At 36.9% G+C, this 26,104-nt stretch overlaps 2 protein-coding genes and 1 pseudogene across 2 annotated transcripts; all 3 read left to right on the top strand.

Annotated features, from left to right (window-relative positions):
• Positions 1-1,144: 1,144 nt before the first annotated feature.
• Positions 1,145-2,090, top strand: LOC129490200 (olfactory receptor 5B17). Its single transcript, XM_055293813.2, has one exon. The coding sequence runs from the start codon at positions 1,145-1,147 to the stop codon at positions 2,087-2,089; it is 945 nt and encodes a 314-aa protein (XP_055149788.2). The 3' UTR covers position 2,090.
• A 6,963-nt stretch (positions 2,091-9,053) lies between these two features.
• Positions 9,054-11,288, top strand: LOC129488634 (olfactory receptor 5B2-like; annotated as a pseudogene).
• Positions 11,289-15,514: 4,226 nt separating this feature from the next.
• LOC129490192 (olfactory receptor 5B3-like) lies at positions 15,515-16,447 on the top strand. Its single transcript, XM_055293801.1, is given in 1 exon segment — positions 15,515-16,447. A coding segment is annotated over 1 exon segment (933 nt).
• Positions 16,448-26,104: the final 9,657 nt, after the last annotated feature.

Genomic DNA, 26,104 nt, shown 5'->3' with positions numbered 1-26,104 from the left:
AGACAGAGTAAAGCTGCCAACTTCAAAACCCACCCACACCTTGAACCCTGTGTGTCACCTCTACCTTTCCTACACCAACATAGACACCATCATTCCATCCTAATAATAATATTATAGCTAGCACTCATCAGGACTGTGCTGTGTGCCCACATTATGCCAACTGCTGAGCATTATCTCATTTAACTCTCAAAATAATCTCTTGACATAAGTCCTAATATCATCCTCATTTTACTAATGGAAAAAATGAGATTCAAGGAAGTTAGATTAAGACAAGTGTCTCCCAAGTAGTAAATGTTAGGGCTTATTAGTTAATACAAATCTACCTCTTCTTAGAGCCCTGGATTTTATACCCAATATTATATCTTCTCTGCAGAATTGGCTTTGTTGGTTGCACATGACGTTAATGCTGCATTTATTCCACTTCATCTACTATGCATTTATTTGTGCATTGCTATACTATGCAACTTCATATGTTAAGCTTGGTATAATAGAGAGAATGAGTAAATATAAATCGATTAACATTTAAAATAATTCAAATTCATTAAAAGAATTTTAATTCTTTTAATTTAGGACAGGAACCACCTGTTTGTGTCTAAAGCTTAGTTCTATCTACTAGTGCTTGTGTAATCTTGAATAAATTATTCAAACTCTTTTTTTTACCAAGATACTTCATGTATAAATTGGTAATAATGACTAATTAAATAATAGGATTAATGAGAGAATTCTATGAGGATGTACATATAAAGCATCTGGCACAGGACAACTATAAGTGTGTTTAAGATGTTAGATTCAAAAAACATATTATTTGGGAAATAGATTCATTTCAGGCACGTGACGTTGGACAACTCATTATCCTCTTCCTATGACTCCATTTACTCAGACACAAAATTAAGAAGCTGGAAAGATGATCCACGAAGTCTATTACTTTTTTTCTTCAAAAGTCTATTACTGTATAGATAAGTTATCCACTAAATTGTGTTTTCATATCCATAATTTTGATCTAGGAAATATAGAAGACAAATCATTGCTATAATAAAATAACACATACATTTCAGTTTTGCACAACTCTGTTTTGTTCATCACAGGGTTTTTCCTTTTTATCTCCCCTTGCTACAGAGTATCTTGTGGTTCTAAAATAACATCCATGGAGAATAATACAGAGGTGAGTGAATTCATCCTGCTTGGTCTAACCAATGCCCCAGAACTACAGCTTCCCCTCTTTATCATGTTTACCCTCATCTACCTCATCATTCTGACTGGGAACCTTGGGATGATCATATTAATCCTGCTGGACTCTCATCTCCACACTCCCATGTACTTTTTTCTCAGTAACCTGTCTCTGGTGGACATTGGTTACTCCTCAGCTGTCACTCCAAAGGTTTTAACCGGATTGCTTATAGAAGACAAAGCCATCTCCTACAGTGCTTGTGCTGCTCAGATGTTCTTTTTTGCAGTCTTTGCCACTGTGGAAAATTATCTCTTGTCCTCAATGGCCTATGACCGCTACGCAGCAGTGTGTAACCCCCTACATTATACCACCACCATGACAACACGTGTGTGTGCTTGTCTGGCTATAGGCTGTTATGTCATTGGTTTTCTGAATGCTTCTATCCAAATTGGAGACACATTTCACCTCTCTTTCTGCATGTCCAATGTGATTCATCACTTTTTCTGTGACAAACCAGCAGTCATTACTCTGACCTGCTCTGAGAAACACATTAGTGAGCTGATTCTTGTTCTTATATCAAGTTTTAATGTCTTTTTTGCACTTCTTGTTATCTTGATTTCCTATCTGTTCATATTGATCACCATTCTTAAGATGCACACAGGTAAGGGATACCAGAAGCCTTTATCCACCTGTGGTTCTCACCTCATTTCCATTTTCTTATTTTATATAACTGTCATCATCATGTACATACAGCCAAGTTCCAGTCATTCCATGGACACAGACAAAATTGCATCTGTGTTCTACACTATGATCATCCCCATGCTGAATCCTATGGTCTATACCCTGAGGAACAAAGATGTGAAGAATGCATTCATGAAGGTTGTTGAGAAGGCAAAATGTTCTCTAGATTCAGTCTTTTAATGATGCAAAATCATCGCAAAGTTATTTTATCTCTCTTTGATCTACTTTATACAATAACTCAAATGTTAAAATGCTATATGGTATATAGAATGTAAAATTTCATCTAATATTATTTCTGTCTTTAGTTGAGAAACAGTTCTAAGTACCCACAAGTTAGAAAAATAAGATGATAATTTCTCATGGAGTTTAATGAAATATGTGTTGTCTCTTGTCGTATTTTAGCCAACTATAAGTCATTACTGTTTCTTAATAAATGAATATTTCAGGCATTAATAATTTTAGGTATTTGGTACAGCTTGTTCATATGACAATTTATAAATGGAAAATAACTATATTAGAATAATAATATATTAGAATTAAAAGGCAGAGATAATTCTTTTTTTAACCTTAGCCTACGACTATCAAAGACATCTTGAACTGAGAGAAAGAAATAAAATAATGTCTGTTTGCTATTTAAAATATAAAATCATGACCTGGCACAGTGGCTCATGCCTGTAATCCCAGCACTTTGAGAGGCCACGGCAGGTGGATCACTTGAGGTCAGGAGTTCAGAACCAGCCGAGACAACATGATGAAACCCTGTCTCAACGAAAAATACAAACAAATTAGCCAGACATGGTGGCGGACGTCTGTAGTCCCAGCTACTCCGGAGGCTGAGGCAGGAGAATCACTTGACTCCAGGAGGCGGAGGTTGCAGTGAGCTGAGATTGTGCCATTGTACTCCAGCCTGGGCAACAGAGCGAGACTCCATCTCAGAAAACAAAAGATCATAAGTAATCCCCTAAAAATTATTAGAACTAAAAAATCAATTCAGTAAAGTGTCAGGGATACAATAACAACATGCCAGAATCAGTGGTATTTCTATATACTAGCAATAGGTAATCTAAAAATAAAATGAAGAAAATTCTATTTACAGAATCATCAAAAATAAGATGCACAGCAAAAACAATTACAAAAAGAAGTGCAATGCTTATATTCTTAAAACTGTAAAACCTACTTGAAAGATGTTAAATAAAATCTAAATAAAGGAAAACATTACGTGATTATGAACCAACATTGTACAGCTGGCCACATTCCCTAATTGATATTCAGATTAAATACGCTTCCTGTCAAATCCCAGCTGGCTTATTTGCAGAAATTGGTAAGCTTATCCTAAAATTCATAAGGAAATTTAAAAGCCCAGAATAATATTTTAAAAAGAGAACAAAGTTGGAGTACTCTCACGCCACAATTTCAAAAGTTACAACAAAAGCTATAGTAATCAGGATAGTACGGTAATGGCATAAGAATAGACATATAGACTAATGGAATAGAATTGTGAACCCAGAAATAAACCCTTACATTTGTGATCATTTGATATCCTATAAGGGGGCCCAAAGGACTCAAGGAGGGCATGTAGCCTTTTCAACAAATAGTCTTGGGATAATTGAATGTCTACACACAAAAGAATGAAGTTGGACCCCTGTCTTACATCATACACAAAATTAACTCAAAATGGACTACAAACCTAAATGTAAGAGCTAAAATTATATCACTCTTAGAAGAAAACAAAAGAGCTAATGGAAATAGCAAGGTACATTAGGTAATATTTTTAATGAAGAAAAAGTGTAATCAAATTTGTGGGTTGCTGAGGGGGACAAAAATTTATTTATGCATGTATTTATTTATTTTTGTGATTTAAAAGTTTTCATTATTCTTTTGAAAAACCAAAAGCAAAACCCAATAGCCACCCACACGAGAGAGAAGCAACAGGGACCCTAGAGTCCATTTAATACAGTCCAATTTTTGGAAGAGATGTCTGAGTTTCAAAAATCTCATCATAACCCTCCTCCAAACTCTCTCCTAACCCACATCACTTGGCAGGGGGTAGAGGGAATATCATGAGAAGAATGGGAATCAGCTGGCCATGGCTTGCTGAAGCATGTTTGTCTTTAGAAGCCTTCTGCAACTCTGAGGGGGAAATTCATCACACTAAATGCTTATGGCGGCAAAGAAGAAAGTCTCAAACCACTGATATAAGCTACCATCATTAAGTAACTGGAAAAAGAGAAGTAAATTAAGAGCAAACACTGAACAGATCAACCAGAAAAAAAGGAACTGACAAACATATAGCAGAAATCAATAATTTAAAAAAACAAAACAAATGAAATAAAAATCTCTCTGGTGGGGGGAGTGGAAAGTAATAAAATTATAAATCCATAGCAAAAAATGACCAATATCAGAAATCAAGAGGGGGACACTACTGCAGATTAAAAGAAGAGGAAAATTATGTGGTTAAATCTGTGCTTTAAAATGTGACAAGTAAAATAAACAGATTTTTAAGAAACAAAATATCATAGCTCACTTGAGAAAAAAAATATGACTATACCTTCAGGGATCATTTCTACAGTTGGTTACTGGATACATTTCTCTAAATGTGTAGAGCACCTAGAGAAGAGGGATTGAGGGAGAGCTGATCATAATTCCAAAAGACAAAATCCCAATACCATAATCCCAAATGTTGAAATCCCAAAAGATCAAAATCCCAGAAAAATAATTCTGGAAAAAATAATTTTACCACTTTTAAAAAGATGTTTATTTATATTTTTTCAAGAGAGGGTTATTCAAGAAACCTTAAAAAGTGACAACATTTCATAGGCCACTTTACACACAAAAAAGCAGGCAATAGCCACACATTTTTGTGACTCAGGTATACTAACGACAATTGCATGGGTCTAACATAACAGATTCATATCCATAAAAATAGACCAAAGATGGAGATATAAAAATACATATTACTTTGATTGGTAATTGTGTGCACCCAGCTTTATAACTGCAGTCATCTGAAATATCATGAGGAACAACCTAAGTCTTCTGATGAGATAAATCAAAAACACAATGAGTCACCACTGCATAGGCTGCAATGACTCAAAAAGCCAACATCTCAAGAAATCTTATCTTTCACAAATGCAGATGTACAAAAAGGAAATCTCTTTATTTATTGAGAAAATTTTGACATTTTTATGTACACACACAATGCTTACACACAAAGTCAAAACTGTGATAATGCACTCTCATGGGGTCACATTCACAAAAAAAATGCATAAAATGAATAAGAACTCTTGAAAAGTCCATACATGATTTATACCTCCAGTATTGGAAATGATGTGAAGATGAAGCTCATAGCACTTCAAATTGTAAAAATAATGCTGACAAGTTAAAATAGTGAAAAATAACTAAAAAGAACAAAAGAAAAAAAACTAAGAAGAAAATTTGACGTGAAAAAGTGTATCACGGGGATAGATTATGGACAATTGCGTGGAAGACAGTGTGTAAGAGCTAGCCAATTTTTATCTTCATTAGCTGTATTTTGAAGTCTTGTATCACAATGAATAGCTGCTTTTCTTTTTCTTTTGGGCCATAGTTCTCCTCAGAGCATATGTTCACATTCATTTTCTACTTGGCCCTGGTCTTTCTGAAATTCTTCTGTGATTCACTATATACTGACATGAGTATTTCCCATTCAGTTTTCCCACTTTCAGTTTAGAGATTTTGATCTTTGGGGATTTACACATTGGATATTATGGCATTCAAGAGTATGTATTTCGGGATTATGCTCCAAACCCAGTTGGAGGATGATGGATGAGAATTGTTTTGTTCTCAGCCTGTATTCCCACAAGGGCCTCATCATCTCTGGAGCCAATACTGATGTGGTGGTGTGGGACCCTGAAGGCACAAAGACCATCTCAGCTAGCACCTTGGTGCAGGGAGGAAATTTCAATCTCAATAAGAACATGTGCTACTACCGCATGCCTCTGCTCACCATCAAGCCTGGGGGTGCTGTGTATGAGAATGGCCTCTTCATGTGCACTGAGGGCACTGGACAAACTGTTTCCTGTGGTCATTCTCAGCTGAACCATAGAAAGAACACCTTAAACATTAAGGGAGTGACTGTACTCCCTACCTGAGGTATGTAGCTGTTGTGCATCCTGGGAAAGAAGAAATGGGAAGGCCATTTCTGGACATCCCTACTCAGCCTATTATTGACATGAAGGCACGAAGGACCTTCCTGAATTCATCTTCAGCCTCTCTGGTTCTCAGTTTGATGACCATGTTCTAAAATGAGTCTGGCTCAGATCCCTCCCACCCCACTCCATTCCTGCCCTCACCAAAGACAGGTGAAGTGACATTTGGTAAAGGCTGTCCCCCAAGTGAGGGTGGTAGTGCACCTCTACCACCAGCACACACAGCCCCTCCAGCAGCAGCTACAGGGCACAGGAGAGGCTAGACTGGACAACACACCATCTGAGGTGGGTGCACAGGTTCTGGAAGCCATCCCCATGACTGAAATGTGATTCACTGCCCTTCAAGTCAACTCCAATAGGCACTTTGAGATGGGGTCCACCTTCTTGGTCCTTTCCTGAGTTGGTCTCAACACCATTCTGGGGTCCAGGAAGCCCACATCATGCACACAGCCAAAAGCATAGAACCCTGACCAGCCCCTCTCCTCACACCTGCCCCCATGTATAAGTCATACACTCACTTGAAATGCAAAACTATGTTCACACAAAAACCTGTATACAGATGTTTATAACAGATTTTATTGTAATCAATGAAAACTAGATACATTACTATCTGAGTTAGGTCCATACAATGGAATGCTGCTCAAGAATGAAAAAGGAAAAAAAGTACTGATACTACAACAAAAATGGATGTATCTCATCTATGTATTTTGCTAAGTGAAAGTCCAACTCAAAGGCTAGATACTATAAGGTTCCATTTATGTGGCATTTCTTTAAAAAGGCAGGTTACAAGGACAAAAATCAATGGTTGCCAGGAGTTGGGAGTGGCAAGAGGATTTGACTATAAAAGATCAGAAAGCAATTTGGGAGTATGATACAATTGCTGTTTTTTTGTTTTAATCTGGATTGTGGTAGTGGCTATATGATCATGTTTTTTGCCCCAAATCGCAAAAAAGTATACTATATTTTCTGCATATAAATTATGCCTTAATTTTTTTAAAAAAGATAACAAATAATGCAAATACATCTATGTGCTGGCTCAGAAAAACAAGACAGGTATTCATGGTTAGTTTAATTGCTTCTTCTATGAATAAGTGGAATAAGGACCTGTTGCTTCCATAAGGAAAGCCGTTCCCCTGAGATTCTCATGTGTCTAAAACCCTCTCCTGGGCCCTATTCATTGGCTTCTAAAATGCCAATATGATATTGTTTGACCTCATTTTGAAAGGAACAGGCTGTTTGCAGTGATCTCTTCATCATGTATTTACTTATCTGAATGTGAATAGTTGTTAGTACACATGTTTGTCTTCCTGTGAAGGAAAGATTTTTCTGAGTCTGCAACCATTGACAGGGAAAACATCCCAGGATACAAATTATCTTGAATTCAGTTAATATGAAAACCCTTTACTGAGTTGTTTTTTAGACCTTCCCTCATTTGCTTTTCACAGCCAATGCACAATTCTGCATAATTCTGTGAGACACGCATAAGTCTTAATAATAATCATAATAATCATCATATGTCCATTTCACAAATGAGGAAACTGAGGCTGACACAGGGTAAGTGACAATTCCAAGAACACTCTTTGACGTATTCAAGAGAAAGCGTCTCTAATAGAATTCGTACATTCTCTCCTGGCAGTTTCAGGTCAATGAATCAAAATTCAAGGTTGCCAGCACCTTTTCTCAAGGAGCAAGGTAAGCTTCTGTATTCCGTACACATTTTTAGTGAGATGTGAACTACACGTAAAACAGTAGGGAAGATGCATCTACCATGATCTATTTGAGCTGAAAATAAGATGTCATGAATGTTTTTCTGAAATAGTTGGACTAGAGTCTCAGTGACAAAAATACTTCTTTCAGTAGGAAGTACACAGATATTCATGAAACACCACATCATGTGCCTGAAAGAATGAGCAAAAACATTAGATAGATGGTGCTGTTATTGAGTAGTGGTCATTCCAACCTAGTTATTAGCTGTTGATCATTGTAGGAAAATCAAAACAGACGTTTGGATTAACCATTCTTTAGATTCCGAGTCCTCACAAAATTACTTAAATTTATACTGCATTTTAGTTTTCTTTACACCATAATCTCAGCCTTTTCTTTATGTCTAGAAAAGCTGACAATGTGGCGGTTCAAATTGCAGGTTGCGAAATCAGTCATACCTACCTTTGAACCTTGAATCTACTTCACAGTACATATGTAATTTTAGGAAGTAGTATAATTCCTCAAATAGTTTCCTAACCTGTAAAATATAGATAATAGTACTGATATATAATGTTGTTATGAAGATTAAGTGAAATATATCAATATTTAAATCTATAATTCTCTTTTTTTTTTTTGAAATGGAGTCTCACTCTGTTGCCCAGGCTGGAGTGCAGTGGTGCAATCTTGGCTCACTGTAAGCTCCACCTCCCGGGTTCACGCCATTCTCCTTCCTCAGCCTCCTGAGTAGCTGGGACTACAGGCGCCTGCCACCACTCCCGGCTAATTTTTTGTGTTTTTAGTAGAGACGAGGTTTCACTGTGTTAGCCAGGATGGTATCGATCCCTTGACCTCGTGATCCGCCCACCTCGGCCTCCCAAAGTGCTGGGATTACAGGCGTAAGCCACCATGCCTGGCCTAAAGCTATAATTCTCTTATAAGTGTTCATAGAATAGAACATGTGTGATAAAAAATTATAGGTTATACTATACTATTTGGAAATTGGCAAACACAAATCCTTTCAGGGACCAGGAATGTCAAATGAAGTTGTACAGTGGCTAGGATGAAGATGGTAGAGAAGACTAATTACAGAGAATGGATGTCCTGTTGAAGAATCCAAATTCAAATTTAAAAAAACAAAAAAACACGGAGTTTACCGTGAGCACTTATCTGCCAGCTAGAATAAAATCACCAGTCTATAAATTTTCAACCCCTCAAATCTATAGTTTATCTAAGGAATGCAAGTAGAAAGAGTAGAAATGTGTTTTGGGAAAGCACACACTTCAAAATATGGAATGGAGGGAAAGTTAAGCAAAAATAGGCAGAAGGTATCTGGGCTCCTAGGTGGCATGGCTGACAGACAATGAAAAACACAGAGAAGACTGAATGAACCTACCGTGTGAGGAAAAGTAAATACAACAGCGAGACCCCCAGGCTTCCTATTCACCCACACCTGAAAGTCCTGCATATCACACCCAGCTTTCCCAAACCAAAATGAAGATCATCATTACATCCTAATGATATTATCATAGCAAGCACTCAAAAGATTGTGTGAGTGAAGATTGAAGCTTCAAAACACCCACATCGTGCTCACTGGTTTTTATGCATTATTTCATTTAACTCTTACAATAATTTCTTTTGTTAGATCCCACCACCGGCTTCATCTTACAGATAGATAAAACGAGGTTCAAAGAAGTTATGTTAGTGTCAATGTCTTCCAGTAGTAAATAGTAGGGCTGTTACTTGATTGTATATACCCCTCTTCTGAGAGCCCAAACTCTAACACTCAATGCCATACCTTCTCGTTAGAATTGCTTTTGTTGGTTGCATAGGTCTCTACTACTGTTGCGCTATTATCCCACCACACCTAATTTACATATATTACTTCACTAGGCAGCCTAAGCGTGGGCTAATAGACACAATAAGTAAATGTGAATTGAGTTCAAATAAATTCAATTTAATTTCAGATAAGAGCATAGGTCTTGAGAATCACTCTGCCCAGGTTCAAAACTTGCTCTGTCAGTTGATACTCACGTAAATTTGCACAAAATACTCAATCTTTTAACCAGCTGATTAACAGGATTGAACATACTAAGCATGTGGTGTGTGTGCATGTGTGCGTGTGTATATGCTTGGAATGAGTGCTATAAATGTTAACTATTTATACAATCAGGTGATGTGATTTGGGAGATGCGTTTGTTGCAAATATGTGACCTTCAAGAAATCATAGCCTTTTTCTGCACCACTACACCTCTGTTTGTTCATTTACAAAAGTAGAAATTTGTGCATGTGATGTGAGGATACTTCATTTCAACAGTCTGTGACCACATAAATAATTTATCTGCCAAATGTTTTGTTTTGCTCAAATTAATGCTTTAGAATAAAAAATCATGAAGAAAAAATTATGGCCTTAATGAAATGATGAAATAACAGAATATATGTGTATGTGTGTGTGCATGCTCATGAACACAAACTCTTTACGTTATAAGTGCAATGTCTTTTATATTTACCAACTCTTCCTTTTTTTCTTCTTACAGTAGAGAATTTTTTCATTCACATGTAAAATAACTCAAAGGTTACTGATATCATCCTGGTAGGTCTAACCAATGCCACAGAACTGCAGATCCCCCTCTTTATCTTGTTAATCCTCATCCACCTCCTCATTCTGACTAGGAACCTGGAGATCATACTGTTGATCCTGCTGGACTCTTGTCTCCAACTCCCATATACTTTTTCCTCAGTAACCTGTCTCTGCTTGGATACTTATCAACTGTCACTCCCAGGGTCATGGCTAGGTTCCTTAGAGGGTAGGAGGCTAAGTTCCTCCTACAATGCTTGTGCTGCTCAGATGTTCTTTTTTGTAGCCTTGGCCATGGTGGAAAATATTGCTGGTGACATCAATGGCCTATGACCACTATACAGCAGTGTGCAAACCCCTACACTACACTACCACCATGATAGCCAGTGTATGTGCTCATCTGGTCATGTGCTCCAATGTCTGTGGCTTTCTAAATGCCTCCTTCTGCATTGGAGACATATTCAGTCTCTCTGTCTATAAGTCCAATCTTGTCCATCACCTTTTCTGTGATGTTCCACCAGTCATGGCTGTGTCTTTCTCTGGTAAACACATTAGCAAGAAGATTCTGGTTTTTATGTCAAGCTTCCATGTCTTTTTGGCTCTTCTAGTTATCTTGACCTCCTACCTGTTCATATTCATCACCATCTTGAAGACGCACTCAGCTCAGGGACACTTAAAAGCTTTGTCCACCTGTGCCTCTCACCTCATTGCAGTCTCCATCTTCTATGGGACTACTATCTTCGTGCACTTACAGCCTAGCTCCAGCCATTCCATGGACACAGATGAAATGGCATCCTTGCTCTATGCTGTGTTCATCCCCATGCTGAACCTTGTGTTCTATAGCTGGAGGAGCAAAGAAGTCAAGAACGCATTCAAAAAGGCGGTTGAGAAGGCAAAATTGTTCCTAGAACTGTGATTTAGTGTGGTAGGGTACACAATAACCCAGTTTCATTCTTTTCAGAACTTCCCCATGAAATTAATCAAATTGCATTTTCACAAGGCATTTAAATTCCTGTTGTGATAGCCTTACTTCTTCAAAAGGTGATAGCCTTACCTTTCTTTTTACTTGCCTAGTAAAAAGAAAATATTTCCAGAATGTGTTACATGAACGAAAATAGTGCTGGAAAAGCATAAGAACATTTGGGTCCTTTTTGTCAAAACCTTTCTAATGGCAGTTGATTTGTTTCCTTGTCCCACTGCATTTTTTCTATCACCCATCAATGTAAACATATGTACCTAACAGGGGCACAAACAAGCTCATGAACAGAAGCAAATGTATGTGAGAAATTTGTCAGAGGTGAATGGGATCTGACTAGCTTTTAATAAAAACTATTTAAAATAATTAATTGAAGTATTAGAATATTAGACCAAATTTATCTAATATTATTTATTTCTTTAGTCAAATTACTGTTCTAGGAACTTAAATTGAAGAAAAAAATGTATATACTTGATATGGTTTGGCTTTATGTCCCCATCCAAATCTCATCGCCAATTGTAATCCCCATAATCCCTGTGTGTCAAGGGAGAAACCTGGTGAGAAGTGATTGGATCAGGAGGTGGTTTCCCCCATGATGTTCTAACGATAATGAGTGAGTTCCCACGAGGTCTGATGATTTTATAAGAGGCTCTTACCCCTTCGCTCTCTCTTTCCTGCTGACACGTGAAGAAGTTATTTGCTTCTATAATTTGCATCAATAATTTGTCAATTAACAAAAATATACTACTACTGTTATAGGTAACAGTATGGATAGACCTCCAATATGTTTGTTATGCTAAATGAAAGGTGCCAGAACCAAAGATTACATATGCTAGGATTCTAGTTAAGTATATTCTTGCAAAAATAAAATTATGTACACAAAAAGATTGTGTTTGCCTGGTGCAGTGGGTGGGAGAATGATTTGACAACCAAGAAGCTTGAGGTTATTTATTATGTGTGATCATGTTAATGGTTACATGAATATATAACCATTCATTTTATGAGCAAATTTTTAGAACTGTACTTTAAATATACACATGTTTTACAAACATTAGTTTGTAAAATATACATTAATTAAAAATGAAAAAGAGACTAATACAAACATATGCGTGAACAGTCAAAATATCCTGCTTAATTCCCACAGGTAGTTAAATTGCTTCTTCCCTGGGAGAGTGGATGAGGAGCTATAGATGCCCTCATGAGGGACATCACCAGAGAGTTCCATGTCTCCATAATTCTCTGCTGGTTCATTAGCATTAGCCTATGAAAGTCAACATGACTCCAGGTAACTTTATTTTAGAGAGACCAGGCTATGTGATGGGCCTCCTTGGTCATCATTTATTCGTCTGAATCTTAATACGTGTTAGTACAAACAGGTCTTCTTCTGCCATGAAGATTTATTATGAGGTTACTACCATAGTTAGGAAAAAAAAATACACACACACACCACAAAATTAAAATTATATTAAGCAACAAAAATAATAACCACTTAGCAAGTTGTTTTGGAGACCTTCGATTATTTGCTGTTTACAAACATAATTATGTGTATTATATGGAAGATGTAATTTTATAATCTTTATTTTACAAATAGGGAGGATATAAATAACTCCTTAAGGACATAGAAAGAAGGAAGGATAGAATCCTGACCTGAATGTGTATTAGTGTCTTTCCTCCATCTTTCCCTGCCTTAGAGTCCTTAAAATCTCTTGAAGAGGAGGTTCTACGTCTAAGAGTCCTTAGAACCTCTTGAAGAACCTACCTGCAAGAGAATTTCTCAAACAATATTTACGTTATTTCATGGAAGAATTTTTGATTTCAAACACACTATTCAGGAATGGCTGTCCCTTGTTTTCAAGGAACGAGATAAGCTTCTATATTCAATGTATACTTTTAGTAAAAAATTTAATTCCTGCAAAAATAGTGGGGCAGATATAACATACTATGAGTTATTCGAGCACAGAAATATAGATTTGGAACATTTTTCTAAAACACTGAGGTGAAGCTAGGGTATAAATATTAAAATTCCATCAATAGAGAGTTTGGTGATACTTATAAAACATCCTAAGGCTGCTTTCTAAAAATATTAACAAAAAATCATATAGGTGATGTTCTGATTGAATAGATAGTAATTTCAATTTGTTCACTATCCATTGGCTTCTCATTGGAGATTAAATAAATAGTATATAATGAAATGATCCTACTTTGAACTACAAAAGAACCTAAGTGAATTAGCAATATCTGAACTTCTTTTTAACATTTTTCCTATAATCCCATAATCTCATCCTTATTATTATTAGCATATCTAAACATGTTGAGAGTGATGTGGCTAAAAGAACAGGCTTTTGATTATGATAAAACTGGATTTAAATCTTGAATCTTAAATCTTCCTTATACTAGCTGTAGAATTGTACAATATCACATAACTTCATGAATTATCAATTGCCTTGTTGATAACTAAGAACAGGCTTGCAAACACAAACACAATCACACACACAGCTATGTATAAAGCTCTTATCCTATATTTTGGAACATAGTATATGCTAAAAGTGGGATGTGTGTTAAGATGGACAAACATAAAACCCTCTTGGGCTAGGGTTGTACATTGAAGTTGTAAAGGAATAAGAGGACAATAGTAGGGAATAGAATTTAGCAAAGGATGGAAATGCTTCCAAAAGCTTTAAATTAAAATAAAAACGACTTAAAATACTGTTCATACACTAGAACAGATTCAAATAAAAACATTTTAAAGGTAAACGTAAACTTTCCACCAAAACACAACTGCATGCTAAAGGTAATCCACAAACTACGAACTTTCAGCCATCAATATATGTGATTCAACTATAAGGATGACAGTAACGAGAAAAAGAAATTTTCAACTCAAGAAAATTGTGGATTCCAAGAAAAAAATATTAAACAAAAGAATGGCTCACATGGAATGAACAGAGCAGCCAATCATATGGGCAGAGCATGAACCAAGTGTAAATCACAGAGGGGGCACATAAAATCTCATGAACCTGGTGTGTGGGGAAAATAAAGCAAAATAAAGTGGGATAGTTAAGACTTCAAGCATTATCCATACTTGAAGCTCTACATGTTGCCGCCTATCTTCTCAAACCACATAAAGGCAATCATTTCATTCCAATAATAGAAGTGCAACCAGCACTCATCAGGCTGTGCTAAACAATCAGCATTTTACTCATTGACTTTTTTTAATGCACTCTCTCATTTAATTCTCCAAATAATAGCTTGGGGTAGGCCTCATTACCACCTTTTTTATGTAGTTGAAGAAATTCTTGTTCAAGTAGTTAGGTTAGGACCAGTGATTCCTAGGTTGTACATGTAGAAATGACATGCACCTCTTCCCAGAGCCCAAGCTCCATACATAGTGCTATGCCCTCCAGTCCCTCAGCATCACCTCTCTGGTTTACACATTCTTCTACTGCCCCAGTTATCTCACCACATCTACTATGCATGTATCTTTCAGTTAATTCACTGTGAAATCACAAACAGTGATTGAAAAATAGAGAAATAATACAGAAAATGAACAATTCTAAATTAAGTTAAATTCAGTTTTATTTAAATGTAATTTCATTAATCAAATTTGGTAACAATTCTGTCTGGAGTCAAAGCTTTGCCTGCCAATGAATAATTCTGTAAACATGAATAAAACACTTAACCTCTGGTGCCTCACAATCTAAATGAAAGTAACAACTATTCAATTTTATAAATTTATTGAGAAGAATCAAGGAATATAGATGTAAAAGTATCTAGCTGTGGGCACATTGGCAATGTAGAAGTCTATGAATTTATTAGACTAGGAAAAGTTGAACTGGCTGATTTATTAATTCCATAATTATCATGTTGGATAATTCACAAATTTCTCCAAATCTCAGTTTGTAAATATATAAAAATTAAAAACTGGAGAGATGATCTGTGTGGATCCTTCAGTCAACAGTCTAGGGCTCTATTGATAATTAATCCACTAAATCTTGCTGTTAAGTTCATGCTTTCATTATGGAAAATCATGAAACACATATTATTGCTATAATGAAATAGTACATAATGTACATAAACATTTTATTTTCACTGCAATCTCTACTGCCTTTAATACTCTGTTCCTTTATTTCTCATTCATATAGGGTGTCTCCTGATTCCAAATAACACTGATGTAGAACAGTACAGAAGTGTCACAATTCATATTCCTAGGACTAAGCAATGTCCCAGAATTGCAGGTCCCCTTCTTTATCATGTTTGTTCTCATCTATCTCATCAATGTAGTTGGAAACTTGGGGATGATCATTTCAATTCTCCGGTACTCTCGACTCCACAATCCAATGTACTTCTTCCTCAGTAATCTGTCTCTGGTAGACTTTTTTTACCCTTCAGTTGTCACTCCAGAAGTCATGACTGGGCTCCTTAGAGAAGACAAAATCATTTCCTACATTGTGTGGGCTGCTCAGACATTCTTTTCTGATCCCTTTGCCAGTGTGATAAATTTACTATTGGCCTTAATGGCCTCTGACCACTATGCAGCAGTGTGCAAACCCCTGCATTATACCACCACCATGACAAGTGTATGTGCATGCCTGGCCATAGGTTGATACGTCAATGGTTCCCTGAATGCCTCCATTCACACTGAGGAAACATTCAGTCTCCCTTTCTGTATGTCCAATGTAGTCCATCACTTATTCTGTGAGGTTCCAGCAGTCATGGCTCTGTCTTGCTCTGATAGACATGTGAATGAAGTGGCTCCTTTTTATGTAACCAGCTTCAATATCCTCTTTGCCATTCTAGTTATCTTGATATCCTACTTATTTATATTTATCACCATCCTAAAGATGCACTCAACTGCAGGATACCAGAAGGCTTTGGCCACTTGTGCCTCCCACCTCACTGCAGTTGCCATCTTCTATGGGACTATTATCTTCATGTATATACAGCCCAGCTCCAGTCATTCCACTGACACAGACAAAATTGCAGCTGTGTTTTATATTACTGTCTTCCCCATGCTGAACCCTGTGGTCCAAAGACTGAGGAATAAGATGAAGAGTACATTCAAGAAAATTGTTGAGAAGGTAAAATTGTCTCTAGGATGGTGAGTTTAACATTTCAGGATGCTTAATACCTAGTTTCATTCCTTTCTGAAATTCTCCAGGCACCTCATGACATTTTAAGGCCCACACTCCAGTTAATTTCTAGAAATTATATCCTTACCTCTTCAAAAGTCTGTTGTCTAGAAAAGGGAAATATAATGATTAGAAATGTAATACCTGAATAAAAATGGCATAAGGAAAGCATAAAGTGATGTAGTTCAAAAAATGCATTAGGAAGACTTAATTTATTAACTCTTTATATGCATTTTCTCTATCATATGACACAAGTAACATACATGTGAAAACTGGTGACAAACCCATGAACAGAAACGCATACATGTGACTCCTATGGGCACATACACATGGGAGTGAAAAATTAGCCAGAGGTAAAGGGAATGTGGCTAGGGTCTTAATAAAAATAATTTAGTTAATTGGGGTATTCAAATATAAATTTTTGACTACAGTTACCTTTTTCTTAAGTTGAATATTCTAAGCATTATTGTTTGAGAAAAAAAGTGTTATGGCTTTAAATGAAAGTATTGGCTCATATTGTTAGCATATTTTATTGAGAGATACATAGCTAAAGCACTTTAAATGATTAATATTTCTGTCTTTAAATCATTTTGTAGAACATGCATTTTTATATTACATTTTCTTTACATAAAAGACAAAAAGTTTTATTTTTTCTTTATTTTTTTTCAACTTTTATTTAAGATTCAGGGAGTACATGTGCAAGTTTGTTAAATGGGTATATTTTGTGATGTTTAGGTTTGGAGTACAGAATATCCTGTCACTCAGATACTGAGCATAGTACCCAAGAGTTAGTCTGTCAGCCCTTGTGTCCCTTCCTCTAGTAGTCTTCAGTGTCTGTTGTTTCCATCTTTATGTCCATGAGTACCCAATGTTCAGCTCCCACTTGTAAATGAGAATGTGTGGTATTTGGTTTTATATTCCTGCATTAATGTGCTTAAGATAGTGGCCTCCAGCTGCATCCATGTTGCTGCAAAGGATATCATTTCACTATTTGTTATGGCTGTGCAGTATTTCATGGTGTTTATGTACCACATTTTCTTTATCCAATCACCATTGATGGGCACCTTGGTTGATTCCATCTCTTTGTTATTGTGAATAGCGCTGCAATGAACATATGAGTATATGTGTCATATTGGTAGAACAATTTGCTTTCTTTTGGATATATACCCACTAATGGGACTGCTGGGTTGAATGATAGCTCTGTTTTAAGTTGTTCGAAAAATTTCCAAACTGCTTTCCATGGTGGCTGCACTAATTTACATTCTCGCCAACAACGTATAAATGTCCCCTTTGCTCCACAACCTCACCAACATCTGTTCTTTTTGATTTCTTATTAACAGCCATTCTGCCTGATGTGAGAAAGTATCTCAATGTGGTCTTGATCTGCATTTCTCTAATGATTAGTGATGTTAAGCATTTTTTCATGTTTGTTGGTAGTTTGTATGTCTTCTTTTGAAAAGTGTTTTTTCCTCATTTTTAAATGGGATTATTTCTGTTTTACTTGTTTAATTGTTTAAGTTGCTTATACATTCTGGATATTCAACCTCTGTCAGATGCATAATTAGCAAATATTTCCCTCCATTCTGTAGATTATCTGTTTTTAATCTATTGATAGTTTCTTTTGCTCTGTAAAATCTCTTTAGTTTGATAGTCTCTTTTGCTGTACAAAGGTTCTTTGGTTTAACTAGGTCTCACTTGCCAAATTTTGGTTTTGTTGCAATTGTTTTTGAGGCCTTATTCATAAATTCTTTTCCAAGGCCAATGCCCAGAATGATGTTTTCTTCCAGGATTCCTATAGTTTGAGGTCTTACATTTAAGTCTTTAATCCATTTTTAGTTAAATTTTGCATATAGTAAAATTAGGGGTCCAATTTCATTCTTCCAGTTTCATTCTTCTGCATATGGCTAGCCAGGTATCCCAGCACCATTTATTGAATAAGGAGTCCTTTCTTCATTGCTTATTTTTGTTGATTTTGTTGAAGATAAGATGGCTGTAGTGAGTAGCTTTCTTTCTGGATTTCCTATTGTGTTCCATTGGTCTATGTGTCTGTTTCTGTACCATGCTGTTTTGGTTATTGTAGCCCTATAGTATAGTTTAAAGTTGGGAAATATGAAGCCTCTGGGTTTGTTGTTTTTTTTTAATTGCTTTCACTATTCAAGCTCTTTTTTGGCTCCAATGAATTTAAGAATAGTTTTTTCTAGTTCTGTGAAAAATGATGTTGGTAGTTTGATAGAAACAGCATTGAATCTGCAGATTGCTTTGGGCAATATGGCCATTTTGACAATATTGATTCTTCTAATCCATGAGCATGGATTTATTTTTTCCACTTGTTTCCCTGATGAACATGGACACAAAAATCCTCAACAAAATACTATCAAACTGAATCCAACAGTTCATCAAAAAATCATTTCACCATAATCAAGTAGGCTTTACTCCTGGAATGCAAGGTTGTTTCAATATATGCAAGTCAATAAATGTGATTCACCACAAAAGCAGAATTAAAAACAGAAACCATATGATTAATTTAATAGATAGAAAAAAAGATTTTTATAAAATCCAACATCCCTTCGTGATAAAAATCCTGAACAAACTAGGCATTGAATGAATATACCTGAAAATAATAAAAGCCATCTATGACATACCCAGAGTCAACATTATACTGAACAAGCAAAAACACAAAGCATTCCCCTTGATAACTAGAACAAGAAAAGGATGTCCACTGTCACCACTCTTACTCAACATAGTATTGGAAGTTCTAGCCAGAGCAATCAGGCAAGAGAAAGAAATAAAAAACATCCAAATAGAACAAGAAGTCAGTAAACTGTCTTTTTTCCAAGTTGATATGATTCTATAGCTATAAAACCCTAAAGATTCCACCAAAAGGTCCTGCAACTGATTAATGACTTCAGTAAAGTTTCTGGATATAAAAATCAATCTACAAAAATCAGTAGTATTTCTATATACTAATAATGTTCAAGCTGAGAGCCAAATCAAGAATATATCCCATTTACAATAACAAAAACAAAAGATACCTAGTAATATATCTAACCAAGGAAGTAAAAGATGTCTACAGGGAGAACCACAAAGCACTGCTCAAATAAATCATAGATGACACGTTACACTTTTCAAAAGGATAAAATTGCCAGAGGATAATAAAAATTAAGGGAAAATATAGGCATTTTCAATTTATCCATACATGACTACCAACATTCACTCTATTTATGGCCAGAGATAATAATTTTCTACATATTTTCTCTCTGCAAGGGCTTTGAAATAGTTACTCATTAATTTTTAATTTAGTTGAGATACATCATCTCTTGTCAATTCTCCAGTGTTTTGTCTCTATCCATTCACATTACCCTCCTTGATATTTCCTCACATCCCCAAACATGCTCCTGCCTCAGGACATTTGCACTTGCTGATCCTTCTGTATGGAAATTTTTCTTCCTCCACTCAGGCCTTTGCTCAAATAAATGTTAACAAATCATGGAAGCCTTCCCTTTATATAAGTCCCTCTCCCCTCACCATGTGTACTATCCTGTCACCCTGCATTATTCTTCATAGTCCTTAACACTCCCTACTGTATGTTTATTTGATCACTTTTCATTTATCATCCCCGATTAGAACTTGAACTTCTTAAGAGCAGTGACTTTTGTTTTGTTTGCATGATCCTGCTCAGTACCTAAATAGATACCTGTTTCATTGTAGATTCTCTCTAATTATTTGTTAAGTGAATGATTAAAATAATTAAGCTGAGCCCAATTGTATCAATATATTGAATATTTGAGCCATACTATAAACTTTCTTCAGAGGCATGTAGCATATTTCAACAAGTACAGCTTATTTTCTGCTTTGCTGAAATTTTTAAATCTACATTCTCAGTGCTTGCATGCCCCACTTTTGGACCCAATGATTTCCTGGGAATCTCATCACGGAATGAATCATCTCATAATTTTTAGTTTGAAATAATATGTCATTAAGTGGCAAGTCACACATTAAATAAATGCTATTTAGTAAATCACAAAAAGAAATTCAATCTGATTATATAAAAGTATAATGTATGATTATATTTGCAAAATTACTTCCTACATGCAAATCACACAATTAACTGAAATGTTTTTAAATATACAGATAGAATATAAACATGAAAATTTCTATCAGTAAAAAAGATAACATAAATTCAATACGCTAATACAATGCGCGATTTTTGATGCTTTTCCTTTTGATCCTCAGGGAGCTCTATACTATATAAAAACTACTCCCAGGAGCGTGCACCTGTATCTTCTTTTTTGTCTCTGTAAAATTAGATACTTGAACATCTCAGTGTTTGTACGATTGCACTTGTATGTGCTAAGATGCTGGTGTTTGTGGGGCAGTGTAGTACGACACAGATATTTATTTCTGTCTTATGGAAGAGGCAATAAATGGATTGTCCCTTAGACCGTCCTGTGGGAACATATTGCTGCCAACAATTAATTTGGTCTACTGAAACTGCTTTTGAACTTCTGAAGTTCAGAGCTGTGAAATAAATATATGTTATTTTAAGTTTCTAAATTTGTGATAATTTGTCACAGCAGTCATGAGAATTGAATATAAACCCTCCTCTGTTTTCCCCTACGTCATAATCTCATATTATGGTATTTGTCAAAACTAAGAAACCAAGATTACTACAATGTTATATTTTAAATTTCAGGCTTTATTCAGATTTCATTAGTTTTCCACAAATACGCTTTTGCTCTTCTTACATTTACTTGTCATGTCTCTTTAATCTCTAATTCTCTGTGACAAGTTCTCATTCTTTCTCTGTTTTTGATGATCATGACAATTTTAAGGATTTCTCGCCAGGAATTTCACAGAATGCTTACCATTTGAAATTTTCTGAAGTTTTTTTTAATGATTTGACTAGAGTAATGGGTTTTGGGGAGAAATACCTCTGAGATAAAATTCTATTCTTCCGACATCACATCAAGAGTATATTTTATCAACATGACTTAATCACTAATGCTAACATAATCATATGTGCTAGAAAAAATTTACTAAGTTTCTCCATTGTAGATTAGTTTTTAAAACTTTTCTTGGAATAGGAACAGCTCCGGTCTCCAGCTCCCAGCCCCAGCGACACAGAAGATGCGTGATTTCTGCATTTCTGCTTCAGGTACCGGTTTCATCTCACTAGGGAGTGCCTAACAGTGGGTGCAGGACAGTCGGTGAAGCGCACTGTGCGCGAGCCGAAGCAGGGCGAGGCATTGCCTCACTTGGGAAGCGCAAGGGGTCAGGGTTCCCTTTCCTAGTCAAAGAAAGGAGAAACAGGCGGCACCTGGAATATCGGGTCAGTCCCATCCTAACACTGCGCTTTTCCAACGGTCCTGGAAAATGGCACACTAGGAGATTGTGTCCCGCCCCTGGCTCAGAGGGTCCTATGCCCACAGAGTCTCGCTAATTGCTAGCACAGCAGTCTGAGATCAAGCTGCAAGGCGGCAGCGAGGCTGGGGGAGGGGCGCCCGCCATTGCCCAGGCTTGCTTAGGTAAACAAAGCAGTCAGGAAGCTCGAACTGGGTGGAGCCCACCACAGCTCAAGGAGGCCTGCCTGCCTCTGTAGGCTCCACCTCTGGGGGCAGGGCGCAGACAAACAAAAACTCAGCAAGATCCTCCACAGACTTAAATGTCCCTGTCTGACTGACAGCTTTGAAGAGAGTAGTGGTTCTCCCAGCACGCAGCTGGAGATCTGAGAATGGACAGACTGCCTCCTAAAGTGGGTCCCTCACCCCTGAGCAGCCTAACTGGGAGGCATCCCCCCAGTAGGGACAGACTGACACCTCATTCAACCGGGTACTTCTCTGAGACAAAACTTTCAGAGGAACTATCAGACACCTGAATTTGTGGTCTCACGAAAATCCGCTGTTCTGCAGCCACCGCTGCTGACACTCAGCCAAACAGGGTCTGGAGTGGACCTCTAGCAAACTCCAACAGACCTGCAGCTGAGGGTCCTGTCTGGTAGAAGGAAAATTAACAAACAGAAAGGACATCCACACCAAAAACCCATCTGTACATCACCATCATCAAAGACAAAAAGTAGATAAAACCACAAAGATGGGGAAAAAACAGAGCAAAAAAACTGGAAACTCTAAAAAACAGAGCAACCTCTCCTCCTCCAAAGGAACGCAGTTCCTCACCAGCAACGGAACAAAGCTGGATGGAGGATGACTTTGATGAGTTGAGAGAAGAAGGCTTCAGACGATCAAACTACTCTGAGCTACGAGAGGAAATTCAAAACAATAGCAAAGAAGTTAAAAACTTTGAAAAAAAATTAGAAGAATGGATAACTAGAATAACCAATGGAGAGAAGGGCTTAAAGGAGCTGATGGAGCTGAAAGCCAAATTTCGAGAACTACGCAAAAATTGCAGAAGCCTCAGTAGCAGATGCGATCAACTGGAAGAAAGGGTATCGCTGATGGAAGATGAAATGAATGAAATGAAGAGAGAAGGGAAGTTTAGAGAAAAAAGAATAAAAAGAAATGAACAAAGCCTCCAAGAAATTTGGGACTATGTGAAAAGACCAAACCTACGTCTGATTGGTGTACCTGAAAATGATGGGGAGAATGGAACCAAGTTGGAAAACACTCTGCAAGATATTATCCAGGAGAACTTCCCCAATCTAGCAAGGCAGGCCAGCATTCAGATTCAGGAAATACAGAGAACGCCACAAAGATACTCCTCGAGAAGGGCAACTCCAAGACACATAATTGTCAGATTCACCAAAGTTGAAATGAAGGAAAAAATGTTAAGGGCAGCCAGAGAGAAAGGTCGGGTTACCCACAAAGGGAAGCCCATCAGACTAACAGCTGATCTCTCAGCAGAAACTCTACAAGCCAGAAAAGAGTGGGGGCCGATATTCAACATTCTTAAAGAAAAGAATTTTCAACCCAGAATTTCCTATCCTGCCAAACTAAGCTTCATAAGTGAAGGAGAAATAAAATACTTTACAGACAAGCAAACGCTGAGTTATTTTGTCACCACCAGGCCTGCCCTAAAATAGCTCCTGAAGGAAGCACTAAACATGGAAAGGAACAACCAGTATCAGCCACTGCAAAAACATGCCAAATTGTAAAGACCATCGAGGCTAGGAAGAAACTATAGCAACTAACGAGCAAAATAACCAACTAACATCATAATGACAGGATCAGATTCACACATAACAATATTCACGTTAAATGTAAATGGGCTAAATGCTCCAATCAAAAGACACAGACTGGCAAACTGGATAAGGAGTCAGGATCCATCAGTGTGCTGTATTCAGGAAACCCATCTCACGTGCAGAGACACACATAGACTCAAAATAAAGGGATGGAGGAAGATCTATCAAGCAACTGGAAAACAAAAAAAGGCAGGGGTTGCAATCCTAGTCTCTGATAAAATAGACTTTAAACCAACAAAGATCAAAAGAGACAAAGAAGGCCATTACATAATGGTAAAGGGATCAATTCAACAAGAAGAGCTAACTATCCTAAATATATATGCACCCAACACAGGAGCACCCAGATTCATGAAGCAAGTCCTCAGTGACCTACAAAGGGACTTAAACTCCCACACAATAATAATGGGAGATTTTAACACCCCACTGTCAGCATTAGACAGATCAACGAGACAGAAAGTTAACAAGGATATCCAGGAATTGAACTCAGCTCTACATAAAGTGGACCTAATAGACATCTACAGAACTCTCCACCCCAAGTCAACAGAATATACATTTTTTTCAGCACCACACCACACTTATTCCAAAATTGACCACATAGTTGGAAGTAAAGCTCTCCTCAGCAAATGTAAAAGAACAGAAATTATAACAAACTGTCTCTCAGACCACAGTGCAATCAAACTAGAACTCAGGATAAAGAAACTCACTCAAAACCGCTCAACTACATGGAAACTGAACAACGTGCTCCTGAATGACTATTGGGTACATAATGAAATGAAGGCGGAAATAAAGATGTTCTTTGAAACCAACGAGAACAAAGACACAACATACCAGAATCTCTGGGACACATTCAAAGCAGTGTGTAGAGGGAAATTTATAGCACTAAATGCCCACAAGAGAAAGCAGGAAAGATCCAAAATTGACACCCTAACATCACAATTAAAAGAACTAGAAAAACAAGAGCAAACACATTCAAAAGCTAGCAGAAGGCTAGAAATAACTAAAATCAGAGCAGAACTGAAGGAAATAGAGACACAAAATACCCTTCAAAAAATTAATGAATCCAGGAGCTGGTTTTTTGAAAAGATCAACAAAATTGATGGACCGCTAGCAAGCCTAATAAAGAAGAAAAGAGAGAAGAATGAAATAGATGCAATAAAAAACGAAAAAGGGGATATCACCACCGATCCCACAGAAATACAATCTACCATCAGAGAATACTACAAACACCTCTATGCAAATAAACTAGAAAATCTAGAAGAAATGGATAAATTCCTGGATAAATACACCCTCCCAAGACTAAACCAGGAAGAAGTTGAATCTCTGAATAGACCAATAACAGGTTCTGAAATTGTGGCAATAATCAATAGCTTAACAACCAAAAAGAGTCCAGGACCTGATGGATTCACAGCCGAATTCTACCAGAGGTACAAGGAGGAACTGGTACCATTCCTTCTGAAACTATTCCAATCGATAGAAAAAGAGGGAATCCTCCCTAACACATTTTATGAAGCCAGCATCGTCCTGATACCAAAACCTGGCAGAGACATAACCAAAAAAGAGAATTTCAGACCAATATCCTTGATGAACATTGATGCAAAAATCCTTAATAAAATACTGGCAAACCGAATCCAGCAGCACATCAAAAAGCTTATCCACCATGATCAAGTGGGCTTCATCCCTGGGATGCAAGGCTGGTTCAACATACGCAAATCAATAAATGTAATCCAGCATATAAACAGAACCAAAGACAAAAACCACATGATTATCTCAATAGATGCAGAAAAGGCCTTTGACAAAATTCAACAACCCTTCATGCTAAAAACTCTCAATAAATTCGGTATTGATGGGACGTATCTCAAAATAATAAGAGCTATCTACGACAAACCCACAGCCAATATCATACTGAATGGGCAAAAACTGGAAGCATTCCCTCTGAAAACTGGCACAAGGCAGGGATGCCCTCTCTCACCACTCCTATTCAACATAGTGCTGGAAGTTCTGGCCAGAGCAATCAGGCAGGAGAAGGAAATAAAGGGTATTCAATTAGGAAAAGAGGAAGTCAAATTGTCCCTGTTTGCAGATGACATGATTGTATATCTAGAAAACCCCATTGTCTCAGCCCAAAATCTCCTTAAGCTGATTAGCAACTTCAGCAAAGTCTCAGGATGCAAAATTAATGTACAAAAATCACAAGCATTCTTGTACACCAATAACAGACAAACAGAGAGCCAAATCATGAGTGAACTCCCATTCACAATTGCTTCAAAGAGAATAAAATACCTAGGAATCCAACTTACAAGGGATGTGAAGGACCTCTTCAAGGAGAACTACAAACCACTGCTCAATGAAATAAAAGAGGATACAAACAAATGGAAGAACATTCCATGCTCATGGGTTGGAAGAACCAATATCGTGAAAATGGCCATACTGCCCAA

This window comes from Symphalangus syndactylus, chromosome 1, assembly GCF_028878055.3.
Source record: "Symphalangus syndactylus isolate Jambi chromosome 1, NHGRI_mSymSyn1-v2.1_pri, whole genome shotgun sequence".
In the NCBI taxonomy this organism is placed as follows: Eukaryota; Metazoa; Chordata; class Mammalia; order Primates; family Hylobatidae; genus Symphalangus; species Symphalangus syndactylus.
This window is presented reverse-complemented; position numbering and strand designations above follow the sequence as displayed.